The sequence below is a fragment of the Podarcis erhardii genome, assembly GCF_964252035.2.
Source record: "Podarcis erhardii genome assembly, chromosome: 10".
In the NCBI taxonomy this organism is placed as follows: domain Eukaryota; kingdom Metazoa; phylum Chordata; class Lepidosauria; order Squamata; family Lacertidae; genus Podarcis; species Podarcis erhardii.
Window position 1 is genome coordinate 1,009,314 of NC_138500.1, and position 14,327 is coordinate 1,023,640.

General features: G+C 53.5%; 1 protein-coding gene and 1 long non-coding RNA gene across 2 annotated transcripts in view; one reads left to right on the forward strand and one right to left on the reverse strand.

Annotated features, from left to right (window-relative positions):
* Positions 1–14,327, reverse strand: part of LOC309352046 — a 413,396-nt gene that overhangs the window by 214,768 nt on the left and 184,301 nt on the right. The window lies entirely within an intron of this gene.
* SND1 (staphylococcal nuclease and tudor domain containing 1) overlaps positions 1–14,327 on the forward strand; it is a 224,164-nt gene that overhangs the window by 100,597 nt on the left and 109,240 nt on the right. The window contains exon 12 of the mRNA XM_081879810.1: positions 6,113–6,213. Coding sequence (XP_081735936.1) covers positions 6,113–6,213 — 101 coding nt within the window. The remainder of the gene's footprint in view (positions 1–6,112; positions 6,214–14,327) is intronic.

Genomic DNA, 14,327 nt, shown 5'->3' on the forward strand with positions numbered 1-14,327 from the left:
ATTAGAGGCAAGAAGGCTTCCTTCGGGGAAAAAGGTGGTTTTTGCCAAAGAAAGAGAACAAAGGGAACACAAACACAGGTGGGGAGAGAAGGCAAGAAGACTGTAAAGGATGCTTAAAAGAAACATCTTGAGAAACACATTGCTGAGAGTATGAGGACCACCAGTGAGACATTCTTGAAATACATTTGTCTCAGGAAACGGTCTAGGGAGGCGGTTGGGTCCTTGGACGACACGAGAGTCAATGAAGTTGTAAAGGAGGATAAGGAGATTGTGGAGAAGCAGAACGAGTTCTTTGCACCTCTTCTCACAGCGGAGGGTGCAGGGGGGAGCCTGAAAATGGGGGTGTGAGAGAGTCAGAGACCCCAATTCAGCGATTGTTTGCTGTTTCTGAAATGTTGGGGCTGCGGGGAGAGCTGCCTGCCGCCTCTTCTTCTTCTCCAGGAGCTCCTTGGAGGAAGCTGCCTACGTTCTGCACCGAGAAAGATGGATAATGAGTCTCGCAATGGAAATTAAGGCTAAATTATGCAAATTTCATGCTGTTTTCCCTCTATTTCCTGAACGTCGCTCAGCTCCTTCAAACGAGTGGAAGTTAAGAGAATTTGCCAATGTGTTATTGGGATGGGAGCGAACGCTTGTGCTTGGCGAGGAAGACCATCCAAAATGGAAATGCCATTTCACAGACAGAGCTGAGGGAAGCCTTCGCCTCTCAGGGAAGGAAAGAGGACATTCTCTGTGTTAAAAAAGTTATCCACCCCCCCCAAGCGCAGAACATGCAACTATTCACATCCTTTTTCTCAATCACAGTTATTTGGGCACAGGCCAGAGGGCAGATTGGTAGCCAAAGAGACGGGGCTAGTTGAAAAGGGAGTGGAGACTGTGCGCTGGTTTGGCATGGTGGTTAGGGGAGTGAGCATTGAGCCGAGAAGCCAGCCCTGCACCCCCTCCCCAGATTTCAAATCTCTTTGGGTGGGGTCCTGTGGCTTGTCTTGCTTTTAGCCTCAGTTCCTTCCTCGGGGGTCAAGCGTCTTATCAATGTTTCTGCACCCCAGTTTCTGGAAACCGCAAGAGGGGAGAGTGTTGCTCGCGTGTTCGAATCCTGCTTGTTTCCCTTTGGGGAATCTGGCTGGCCAGTGTGAGAACAGGATGCTGGACTGGAGGGGCCACGGGCCTCATCCACCCAGATCTTCTGATGGGTTGGGTGACCTGGCCCCACTTAGCTGGTGCTTCTTCTGGAAGGTGAGCCTCAGCTGGGACTTCCTTCCCTTTCCCACTCTCGGGGAGGTGAAGAAAGGGGCCGGGGGCTGCCCTGACCATCCCTGTCCTTGCTGAGGAGCTGCCTGGCCCCATGGCCATTTCGATTCCCAAACCCGCCTTGTGGAATCAGGGCTGTCTCTTTCCCCTGCCTGCTTGTCATGGCAATAGTTCCCCTGCCAGGAATTGCTTTAACCCCTTACCCTTAATTAGCTTTCTCCTGGCAGAAGCTCCTTTCTGCGCAGCTAGCGGAATATGATGAGGTTGCCGTGCATGAGAGTGAGAGTGTGTGATCCGATTGAGTCGGCATCACCTTTTTGCATTGTTATGCTCATTGCAAAGCAGGGCTTGTAAGAGACCAGACACTTTGAAAGGGCTTTAAAGGTGCTCTTGTGGCCTTGATGGGCTTGAAGACTGCCAGTCGGGTGGCAGGGGGCCTGTGGAGCTGGAGGGATGAGCCCGGAAGGCGCTGAGAGAGAGAGAGAGAGAGAGAGAGGGAGGGAGGGAGGCACTGTGTGTGTGTGTGTGGATGCATGCATGCATGTGATGATGCATCAGTAGCCGGTGTTCCTCTTGGCAGTGCATGAGTAGCTCTTGAAACCCTCCACCTCCCAGCATTTGCTTGAAGAGTCCTTGTTTGCTTGCAAACACCTGTGACCCACCTGCCTGGAGTGGCGGATTCCAAGCCCCTCGAGCCCCGAGGCCATGGCGGCTTGTGGGCGCTTTCTGCGCAGGAACCGCCAAGTTCTTTCCTTCCCGTGGGACCACCTTGTGGGGTGGCTTCTCTGCCCCCCAACACGGAAAGTGCGTTTGCACACGACACTTCCAAGCGATTTCATTAGATGTTAGTTGAATTCTACCGGAAGAACGGGTGATCTGTGGGGAGCTGGCTTCGGGCACCAGGCCCTTTGGCAGACCAGCTCCGCGTTACAAAGGTGCCTGCAGACATGACGTGCGATGGGGGCTCACATGGGCGACCCCTCTTTGAGATCTCGCCCTGCACATGACAGCCTTGAAACTGCTGTGGCCAGTCTCCCCGTTGGGGGTCTTTCCTGGAGAAAGTGTCTTGAACAAAGACCTCCTGGCTCTTCTCTCCCTTTCTTACTACAGTTCAGCTAAGACTGCCAGTTTGTTCTCTGGCAGCTGTGGGATACAGCCCCCCTCCCCACAAGCCATTCAACCAGGGAAAAGAGTTAGAAGAAGATGTAAAAAGGTAAAGGACCCCTGGGCAGTAAAGTCCAGTCTAAGGCGACCACGGGATTTCAGCGTTCATCTCGCTTTCAGGCCGAGGGAGCCGGCGTTTGTCCGCAGACAGTGTGGCCAGCAGGACTAAACCGCTTCTGGTGCAACAGTACACCGTGATGGAAGCCAGAGTGCACAGAAATGCTGTTTTCCTTCCCACCGCAGTGGTACCTATTTATCTACTTGCGCTGGCATGCTTTCGAACTGCTAGGTTGGCAGGAGCTCAGACAGAGCAACGGGAGCTTACCCTGTCGCACAGATTTGAACCACCGACCTTCTGATCGGCAAGCCCAAGAGGCTCAGTGGTTTAGACCACAGCGCCACCCGCGTCCCTTCAGAAGAAGAATCACCATGCTCTACCCTCAATCTCCCTGGGCAAGTGTAAATTCTGTCCCTTCCAATTCTTCTGAAAATATATGGAAAGGGTGGTGGTGGTGAAGACTTTGGGAAGAACCTTCCGACAGCTAGAGTTGTTTGGCAGCGGAATGGGCTTCCTCGGGAGGTGGTGGGTTCTCATTCCTTTGTGGCTTTTAAGCAGAGCTTGGAGGGCCCTCTGTCATGGATGCTTCAGCTGAGATTCCTGCATTGTGGGCGGGGGGGAGGGGGAGGGTTTAGACTAGATGAACCTTGGGAGTCCCTTCCAGCTCTCTGATTCTATGAGCCAGGCTTCCTCAACCTCAGCCCTCCAGATGTTTTGAGACTGCAAGTCCCATCATCCCTGACCACCGGTCCTGCTAGCTAGGGATCATGGTAGGCCAAAAACATCTGGAGGGCCGAGGTTGAGGAAGCCTGCTATAAGCAATGAGAAGGAGGGAATTCTGGTAGGGTGGGAGAATGGGGTGCTTTCAGGAGGCATCAAGGGGGGCTCTCGGCAGCCTGGGTCCCACCCCTCTGAGCGGCTCGCTGGCTGCGGAGGTCCTATGTTGGGGAGGAGGGGGGCTCCCAGGGAAGGGGGCCTCCTGCCCTCCTTGCGCCTCATTTGCAAGGCTTGACCCCTCTGCCTATTCAACCAGCACTTAACTCTCAGGCCGTTCGTCCTTCTGAAGCTCCATCAGTTTATTCTGGGCGTTTTAGTGGCCTTTCCATGAATGGGTCAGTGATTGAGTTCGTCTCTGACGCTTTCAGGGCTGGTATCTGTTGCCGTGCCGTTAACTTGTTCATGTAGCTGCTTCAAATGCTTCTGCCAAGAGGCGAGATGCAGATCATGTGCATGAAATGCGCCAAGAACTGTTCCTGATCTGCACAGAGAAGCCGAGCGGCTGCACTTGGCTGCATCGCACCATTTCCCAAAGAGTTAGCGCATGTGTGTGTCGAGCTCTTTGTTTGACTAATCCTCCAGATGTGTCTTTCTGGAAAAAGGGGGGGGGGGACCACACAGCTCTTGCAGATTCTGATAGTCTTGAAAGGTGCAGGCAGGGTGTTCCTGGGTGGGGGCTCCTGCCCGCACCCTCCCTGCTCACATTGACCACGCATGGTTGTGCTGGTGGGGAAAGGCGGTCCTCATTTGACACTGACCCACCATCTGTTCCAGTAAGTTCAGGTAACCCCTGCAAAACCACCTTTTAGTGAATATTTCACACTCCTGCAAATGCTTCTGAACACAGCCTTGGCTTTATCCCTGCCTGCCCGAACGTCCCCGTATTCCTCAGAGGACGGAAGGGTGGAGGAATCCTGTTTCAGCCATTTAGCCTCAGATGTTTCTGTGCCACTCAGGGCAGCTGGTGTGCTAACTCTAAGCAGAATCCAGGCACACGGGGTGGGCTGCTAACGGATCCGGCGCTTGGTGCAATTGCACCCGTTTCCCCAAATGGCACCACTGAGCTCTGCCCTGCCTCCGTGGCCATTGAGGCACCTGATCAGGCCTTCAGATGCTCTTGCGACCCATCAAGCGGAAGCGGGAAGCCTCAGGCGTTTCTGCCTCTGGGCCTGCCGCTCCTCCTCCTCCTGGGTGCTGGTGCTTCTTGCCCATTCCTGGGCCAGCGCCCGCCTTCTCCTGCCTGCCTGCCTGAGCCTCCGAGCGCCTTGTCTGTGCACAACCTGGCAGGCTCTCGCTGCTGCAGCATGTGCTGCCTTGATGGGCCTCCTGCTGGCGCATCAGATGCTACCTTCGCAGCAAAGCCCTCCTTGCTGGCGGCAGACAGGGAAGTGTCCGCCAGGGGCAAGGCTCGTCCCGGGCTGCCCTCTGCTCTTGCTCTGCCTGCCTGGGGGCTCAAGGGGCCTCTGGCTCCCCCCCCCCCAGCCTTAAGGCAGGCAGAGGAGTGAGCAGCCTTGCAGGGAGGCAGCGGGGGGGGGAGATGGTATGGATGCTTCCTCTCTCCTCCGCCCTTGCAGGGCCAGGGGAGTCCCTGCTTGCTCTTCCATGCGATGGATTGCAGACTAAAAAGGTGGGGAGGTTTCCCCTGTGTGTGTGAAACAATTCTTTATTTGATTTTCCAAAATATAAACATACAACAAAACCATTTCCAGATCTAATTACCGAGATTACTCTGAGTCTCCTGACTTTCCCCCATCCTATTGATTCTATTTCAACGGCGTATCAATACTTCTCCATTTTTTCATTTTCCCAGATTATCTATACTCTCTGCTACATTACAAGTGTGTTTAAAATCTTGCTATTGCTTTAAACTCTTTACAATTATTTTGTATATACATTATAAACATTTCCCGTTCTTTTAAAAATTTTCTTCTCTTCTTGATTCCTGAACTGCCCAGTTAGTTTTGCCGCTTCGGTGTAGTCCATCAACTTGATGTGCCATTCTGGTGGGGAGGTTTTCAGATCCCTCCTGCGGCCTCACCCCAAACAAACCTCACACATTTTTTTAAGATTCTATTTATCAATTTTCAGAAAAAAGTTGAATTAAACATTTTCCAGTGTGCATTCTGCTAAGATAATTGACTTCCCTTCCACCTGTCCATGGTTTTCTCCTGTAGCTATTTTTTGCCGCTACATATTATACTTCATCTCTACCGTCTTTTCTCAACTTTATTTGCGAAATAACTAAGCTCATATTTTTGGGACCTGTTCTCACGGTTTGCTTCCTGCCACACTCCCTGGCCCTTTCTTTCTTTCTTTCTTTTTTTTTTATAAATATTTATTAGAGTTTCCAAATTAATACAAAAAACAAAAAGTAACAAAAAGTAACAAAAATACAAAGGTACAAAATTATAAACAGTTAAAACAAATATAATTTCCATTACTTATTTCCATTAACTTGTTTCCCAGACCTCCTCTCACCTCCCCCTTTTGTATTCCAGTTCAAATTCTTAACTCAGCAAATCCTTATTATAACTTATTATAACTTATTATAACTTATTGCTCAACCTTTACATTACAGCTGCCTGGCCCTTTCTTTCTTGCTTCTTTGGCTTGGCAAGGGGAGTCAGCCCTGCGGTGCCCACCTCCTGCCCAGCTCCCTGGCCCTGCCCATCCCAGTCCACGGTTGCCCCAGAAGCAGCGGAACTGCCCAGCTGGTACTGAGCTGGGATGGCTTCCTCCGGGCAGACGGGCGCCTTCCTGCCTAACCATGGCAACGGGCGCCTCCTTCTCTCTGCCACGAGGTCTCCCCCCCTTGAGCCTCTGCCCTGCTGCTCCTTCACCTCTGCCCGTCTCTCCTTCCAGGTCAACGTCACGGTGGACTACATCCGGCCGGCCAGCAGCGCCACGGACACAGCCCCCGCCTTCTCGGAGCGCACCTGCGCCACCGTCACCATTGGCGGCATGTGAGTATGGGATATGGGCAGGGCTGGATTTAGGTTTGATGTGGAGGAAGGGAAAGGAGAATGTTAGCCGCTTTGAGACTCCTTCAGGCAGTGATAAAGCGGGATATCAAATCCAAACACTTCTTCTTTAAGCTCCTGAAGGTAAGGGGGCCTTTTCTATGTCCAGCTGTCCTTTGTCAACAACAAATTGTTGCTGTTTTTTGTGTTGAATATGTGCTATATGGTTATTTAACAATAATAGGTACCTCAAGCCATTTGCACGTCACAAAATACGTATTTTATCAAAGTAATTGTTGAACTGAAATACAATTAAGAAGAAGTATATTAATAGTGAAATACAATTAAGAAGGAGTATATTTTTGGGGCCCCCCCCATGAGATCCAGCTCCGAGGGCCTTCTGGCAGTTCCCTCATTGCAATAAGTGAGGTTACAGGGAACCAGACAGAGGGCCTTCTCGGTGGTGGCGCCCGCCCTGTGGAACACCCTCCCACCAGATGTGAAGGAAATAAGTAGCTATCTTATCTTTAAAAGACATCTGACGGCAGCCCTTTTTAGGGAAGTTTTTAATATTTAATGCTGTATTGTTTTTAACACTCGATTGGGAGCCGCCCAGAGTGGCTGGGGAAACTCAGCCAGATGGGCGGGGTATAAATAAATTATTATTATTATTATTATTATTATTATTATTATTAGAGTGGGGCCCTAAGTTATAGCTTGGTTTAGCTTATAAGTAAATTTGGCACTGGGGAGGGGGGGCCTGTGCAGGACGCCAGAAGGGCCCTGGGTGGCCCACCCAGCCCCACAAGGTCTTCTCAGGGGGCCACTCAGGGGCCCCAGGGGGGAGAAGGCCACTTGTGGCGCCCAGCAGCTGGCGGTGGATGCCGAGGCGTCATAGAATTAGAAGGGACCCCCGAGGGTCATCCAGCCCAACCCCCTGCAATGCAGGAATCGCTGCTCACGAATCCATGACCGATGGCCATCCAGCTTCTGCTTCAAAACCCCCAAGGAAGCAGAGTCCGCTGTCTCTTCCACTGCCAAATGGCTCTTACCGTCAGAATGTTTGTCCGAATGCTTCGTCGGAATCTCCCTTCTTGCAACTTAACCTTCTGGGACAGCTCGGTTGGTCAAGCAGGAGATCCTTCCTCTCGGGGTCGTGGGTTTGCTCCTCGCCTTGGGCAAAAGAGTCCTGCGCTGCAGGGGGCTGGACTAGATGCCCCTCAGGGTCCCTTCCAGCTCTGCAGTTCCGGGATTCTGTGACTCCTGTTGACTCATCCACTGAGGGCTTTCTCTCTCTCTCTCTCTCTCTATATATATATATATAAAATATTTATTGGTGTTTCAAAAAGTTACAAGAATAAAAAAGAAAGAAAAAGAAAAACAGAAAATACAAAATACAGAAAATAATAATAAAAACAATTAAAAACAAATCCATCTTTCCATATCTTAACTATCATTTGCTTGTTTCCTTGACCTCCTTGCACCTCCCTTCTTTGTATTCTAGTTCATTAGTTGTTTCAGCAAATCCTTTCCTTCTTTGTTTTCATTCTTACTAATTTATCTTAATATATTGTAACTTTACATTCTGACCTGTTAACAATCCATTTTTACTTAATCCTTTATAACATTACTGCTAAAACCACATAGCTTCATTCCAGCATCCTTCTAACATTCCTTAATTTTACAATGTTTCTGGCAGGTGAGGCCTTTTCCCGGCCAGCCAGGTTCCCCTGCTTCTCCTCCCCTGCCCTCACGGCTTCTTCCCTGGGCAAGTGGAGCCCATCTCCTCCCTTTCTCTCGCGGCTGGCGCTGTAGCTCAGGACTCTTGGGCAAGAAGCAGAAGCCCTTGGGGGTCCCTGGGCAGAGAGGGGCTCATCTGTGCCCAAGACCAGAGCTCAGGGGCCGAGCCCAGCCTTTGAGGGCGCCTGCTTCAGTCCCCAGCGGCTTCTCCGGGTTGGAGTGCGAGAGAGACTCTGCCTAAAACCTACAGAGCTGCTGCTGCTGCTGCTGCCAGCCCGTGTAGGCAGCACTGAGCCAAGTGGAGCAATGTGTAAGGCAGCTTCCCTGTGGCCAAGCCCTGCTGAGCTTCGGAGATGGGGGCTGGGCCTGCCTTCCTGCCCTGTGGGGTTTGGGCCTCTCCCTCCCTGCCCCAGAGCTTTCCGTGCCAGGATGCCCCGTGACCTGCCTGCCTCTTGCTGCCTGCGGGGCATTCGCCCGGCGTCTGATCTGTCAAAAGCACACTTAAGGCAGAGGAGTCTGCGCAGCCGGGGAGAGAGGCTGCCTTTGGAAGCCCCCCGGCTCGATTTTCCAGAGGAAATTGGGGTCTGCGTTCCGCGTTTGTGGGAGAGCAGAGAGCTCTCTGCAGCTGCTTCTCGCTCAGCTTCGCTTTGAGGGGCAACGTTGCTCTTTCACAGCTTAACACGATTCCCTCTCCAGCTTTCATCCGCACTCACCCAGCCCCATTCTTTCATGTGGGTCTTGCTTGAGAGAGTCACCTGTGCCGGTCCCTTCACCCCCCCCCCCAAATGCCGGGCCCTTCGAGCCCCGAAGGTGGCTGGGTGGGTGAGGGTGGGCTCGCCTTGGGATCTCGCGAGGAGGGAATTGCGGATCCCAACCTTTGCCCCAAGCTCCCATCCTTGATCTTCGGCTAGCCTGCCCTGGACCCTGATGGGGGCTTTGGCTTTGCAAAGGCCAGGGGGAAACAGCTGGGCGGGGTTTTCAAATGCCCCTGGAAATGGGCGTGAAATTGTGTTCCTGGGCAGCTTCCAACATATATAAAAACACAATAAAACATCAAACGTTAAAAAGCTTCCTGGCACAGGGCTGCCTTCAGATGATATATACAGTGGTACCTTGCTTCTTGAATTTAATCAGTTCTGGGAGTCTGTTTGACTCCCAAAACTGTTTGAAGACCAAGACAAGGCTTCCGATTGGCTGCAGGAGCTTCCAGCACTCAGTCGGAAGCCGTGGAAGCCACGTCAGATGTTCGGCTTCCGGAAAACCTTTGTAAACCGGAACCCTTACTTCCGGGTTTGTGGCGTTCAGGGGCCTATTTGTCCGACAACTAAACCTTTCGGGAACCAAGGTACCGCTGTAATTGCTCATCTCCTTAACATCTGATGGGAGGGTGTTCCACAGGGCGGGTGCCAACACCAAGAAGGCCCTCTGCCTGGTTCCCTGCAGCTTCGCTTCTCGCAGGGAGGGAACTGTCAGAAGGCCCTCGGAGCTGGACCTCCGTGTCCGGGCAGAACGATGGGGGTGGAGACGCTCCTTTAGGGATGCAGGGCTGAGGCTGTCAGTACCAACACTTTGGATTGGGTTAAAACGGGAAGAAAGAGACTGCTGACTAAACATGATGAAGGACAGTGAGAGCTGTTTGGCAGTGGAGCGGACTCCCTCCGAGTCCTTCCTGGGAGCTTTTTCAGCAGAGCTCGGGGGCTTTTGTGGCCATTCCTGCATTGCAGGGGATGGGACTAGATTTCCCCTTTGGGGTCCTTTCCAATTCTACGGTTCTCGGATCCCCTGACTGCATGCTCTTCCCTTCATGGGATGGCAATGAAGGCTTGGAGACCCCCAGAGACCCCCAAGCAGGCCGTTCTGGGCGGCATCCGTGGCTGCAGCCTCTCTGCTTCCCTCCACTAGGACCCGCCTCCCCCTCCCCAGCCCCCTGACGGCTTGTGGGGCCGCAGAGGCCTTGGATACGCCATGCGTGATGATTCTGCCATTAATCTTGGCACCGTGGGGCCAGGCGCTTGCTGCCCTCTGACCACGACAAATGATGGAGCCAACCATTGCATGTACATTCGACATGCTGGTTGTGGCAAGAGTCCCTCTGGGGGGGGTGTGTTGCATTTGTGTCTCCTTCCCCCCGCTCTGCTCTCCCTCCGACTGCCACCCCCAACCTCAGCCGCGAAAGGTCAGATCGGCCGATTGGTAGGTGGTGCAAGGGGGGCTTCCGAGGGAAGGGTGGGCACAGCTGTTTGCAGAGAGCAGAGGGGGCCTGAGAGTCCTGTGTGCCCCTCAAGGTTGATGTCAGATCACAAAGTCAGGGCATCGCAGATCTGCAAGGGACCCCCAAGAGCCCCCTGCCTCTCCTCAAGGTGGGGGTGGCAGGACGCCTCTGTGGTGCTGAGCGCGGAAGGCCTTTCTGGGTCCCTCGCCACCCTGATGCCCGCAGTTCCCGGGGCGTGGGAGCCATGCAATGTGGTTGCAGCTCCTCCCATGCCGGTCTGGCAGTGGCAAATTGGGGCAGAGTGATCGCCATGGGAATGGCGATGGGCAGAGACCAGGGTCCCCTTGCCCTCTGCGTCTTGAAGGGGCAGCTCTGCCTCTGCTCTCTCTTGGTGCCAGAGGGAGCTGGCTGCTTCCTGGGCAGAGGGGGGCAGAGGGAAGGTGCCAGTTTCTGCCAAGGGATTTGGAGCCCCAGCAGCTCTTTGGGCAGATCCCCCCTCCAAGCGCTGTCCTTTTTTTGCTGAGATGCGGGGAGGAGTCAGGCGCATCTGTGGGAGGAAGGAAGATGGGAACATCCAAAGTCTGCTGCGTTTGAGCATAGGATTCCTCTTTCCTCCTGGCGCTTCCGGAAACTGAGGAATCGGTTGAGATCAAGAAGGAGCCTTTGCTGCACTCTTTCCGGCAGCTGATGAAAACATTTAGACTAGCCTACCCAGTTGCTTGGGGGACGCGGGTGGCGCTGTGAGTTAAACCACAGAGCCTAGGACTTGCCGATCAGAAGGTCCGCGGTTCGAATCCCCGCCACGGGGTGAGCTCCCGTTGCTTGGTCCCTGCTCCTGCCAACCTAGCAGTTCAAAAGCACGTCAAAGTGCAAGTAGATAAAAGGTAAACGGCATTTCCGTGCGCTGCTCTGGTTCACCAGCAGCGGCTTATTCCTGCTGGCCACATGACCCAGAAGCTGTACGCTGGCTCCCTCGGCCAGTGAAGCGAGATGAGCGCTGCAACCCCAGAGTCGGCCACGACTGGACCTAATGGTCAGGGGTCCCTTTACCCAATTGCTTAGAAAGTATTGTAAGTCTCTTTTAGTATTTTAACGTCGGTCTGTTTTAAAGTAGGGTTGCGATTCCGCCCCCCCCCCTCAGTTTGACGGTTTTATCTTTTTGTAAAACCCTTTGAGGGTTTTCTAAAACAATCGAGCTGGGTGTAAATTTTATGAAATAAATAAAAACCAGCAGAAGTCTAGTTTCTGCTGTTTGTGGAGGGCAGAGCAGAGCCGCCCTGGCTACTAGCCTCTTCCAGGACTCTGTCCAGTCCTCTTTTAAAGCCATCCCAGTTGGTGGCCATCATTGCCTCCTGAGGGAGGGAGTTCCATAGGTTAACGGCTGCGTGAAGAAGGCAGGAAGGTAAGCCTGCAAGCGCCTGGGTGTTGCCTTGGCTGTGCTCCTTGCCTTCCCCCACCCAGGCAGCCGCTCCAGACCGCCCCCTCGCTGCTCCTCTTCTGCAAATCTCTTCCTATTAGATGCCTCGCTTGGCTGGCATCTGGCAAAGATGCGGCTGCCTCTGGGGAAGAGCCTGCCAGATGCTGAATGGCAGCACCCAGGGACAGAGCCCCCTCGGAGCAGCGGGGCAGGGGAGGCGGGGCAGAGGCAGAAAAGGGCGGGCTCATGAGCATCCATTTTTGCCTCTGGGCAGCAGGAGCGTTCCTGCAGAGCGTCATGTAAGCCTCTCTGCCCGAAAGCAAGAGGTCATATGAGGATGGGGTCCAGGGCGGGGTTGGGGGTGCGAGGGGAGAGTTCTGAGGGCCAAGCAGAGCCCCCCAGAAGGTTGGAACCCCTCCTGGTCTGTAGCTGAGATAGGCTTGCTTGGAGGTGGCCCCACCCCGAGGGCGCTGGCCCACCCTTCCTGGGCAGGCAGGCTGCCCCGCACCTGGGAATTGGAGGCGGGAGGCTCCTCTGCCTCCCTGGCGCTTGTGCCCGGCTGGCCTTGGCGCGGCGTAGCCCCTTTCGCGGGCGCAGAGCCCCTGGTGGCTCCCCTGGCTGGCATGGCTTCCGTGGAGAGCTGGCTGCCTGCCAGGGATGTGCCCCGCTGCTTCCGGATGCTGCCTGCGGGGCTCAGATGCTGAATGGGGATACCTTGCCAGCATGTGCTGCCTCGCCCCCCCCTCCCACGGCTGCCCTTCTCCCCCTCTTCCCCTCCCAGCTTTGGCTCTGAGCGTCAGCACAAACACCAACCGACAACCTCGCCTGGCGAAGGCGAGAGGTGCCAAACTTCAGCGGGTGGCTTTGGGTGGGGCGGCAGGAGGCAAGGAGGGGGGGCACAGCTTCCCAAAGCAGAGCAGCCTTGGGGGCGCTTCCTTTCCTCTCTGGGGGGCTGCTGCTTGCAGCTGCCTCATGTGGGCAGGGCACCCCGTTCACATCCTTGGAGCTGCTCGTGATTCTTCCGCGCCGGGTGGGAGGCAGCTGCCAGAGAAGGTGGGCTGCGCGTGCTGCGGGTGCCCGGCAACTGCCTGCCTGAAATAGGAGGTGCGGCAGCGGTGGCTTATTCCTGGCTGCCTGGCATTTCGCGCGGTGCCTCTGCAGCTGCCGCTTCGCTTGGCAGCCGATTCCTCCTTTGCAGATCTTCCCCGCTCGTCTCCCCCATCTCTGCCCGGCCTATTTCTGGCTCTTCTTTTGCCCGCCCACCCCCTTGAGGCGGCAGCAGCAGCAGCAGCTCCAGGCCGGCCGTGAGGGCCTCCTTCCTGCGCTGGGACGTGGCGGGCGCTGGACTCGTGCCAATCGCAGGAGAGGCAGAGAGGCTCCCGGCAGAGGAGCCGGAGGGTTGAGGTCCTGCCCGGGGCTGTGGGAGTTTGGCAGCTGAGCCCACAGTGCCAAGCCCTGCCTGCGCCTCCCGGGAGGGGCACCCACATCTCTGGGAGCCCCCAAAGCCTGATGCCTGGCCGCTGGCTTCAAACGCACTGGAGCAGTTGGCATTCTTCGCTTTGAAGCCATCCCCACGTGGAGGGAAATAAATCGCCTTGCTCCACATCATGCGCCTGTTTGGCCGCTGCGCTTGGCAGGGCTGGCACTGCCAGCTAATCCCCGTTCAGTGTAGGAAATCCATCTTTCTTTTTTCCTTTCATATATATATATACACACACATATACATATGAACATACCATTTTCAACAGTAATTCAACATATTTCTATATCCTATTCAACTTTTTTGACTTCTATCAATTCTGTCTGAAAATTTTCCAATCTAATCTCTTAGTATACATTTCTTATTTTCCCTGTTACATTTAAAACTCATAACCAATATCTCTATTCTTTATCTACTTTGTAGCACTTCATATATTCCTCCTTACAAAACTTCTTGGAGTCCTACTCGCGTAATTTGTTGGTTACAATTGCTTTTCAAATAGTTCAAAAGAAATCCACCTTTCAGCCTGGCAAGTGCCTGCCCTGTGGAACTCCCTGCCTCTTGACGTGAGGCAAACGCCTTTCCTGTCCTCTGCAAAGCATTCCTGACACAGGTGCATGCAAAGCTGATGGGAGTTCAAACCTGTTTCAGTCTTGTAACTTTCCCCGTTCTTAGTTGTTATTTTTTTCTTAGTAATTTTATTGCTTTATCATTTTGTAAACTGCTTTGAGTTTGTTTTTAAAATAATAATCACACAGTGTATCAATTTTATGGGGGGGGAATACATAAATTAAAATGAGCAGGTGGGGCTTTTTCTGTGCCCCACCTCCCGGGGGGAAACAGCAGCAAAAAAAGAGGGAAGCCCCAGGACCCTCCGCTTCCCCCCTCCCTGTCGTGCATGCAGGGGATGCCGAGGGGGGGGGGCTGTGCAGAATGAACAGAAATCCTGGGGTCTTTCAGCCACAGGTCTCCCACCGTCCTTGGGGTCCCCCTGCTTCCAGGGGAACGGTGACACGGATGAAAGGAAGTCCTTCTTCATGCAGCTCATAGTTAAACTACGGAACTCCCTCCCACAGCAGGCAGGGATGGAAGCAGAGGCTGTTAGACATTTAAAATACATCATTTGAGTTCCTTCAAAAGTTCCCCTCTTCCCTCGGATAGAAAAACATCATGCATTTGGCAAGTTTTTTTTTTTTTAAAAAAAAGGTTTACTTACAAATTCACCAAAGGTCAGATTCATGTGCTATTCCATTCAGCATTTAGAAAAA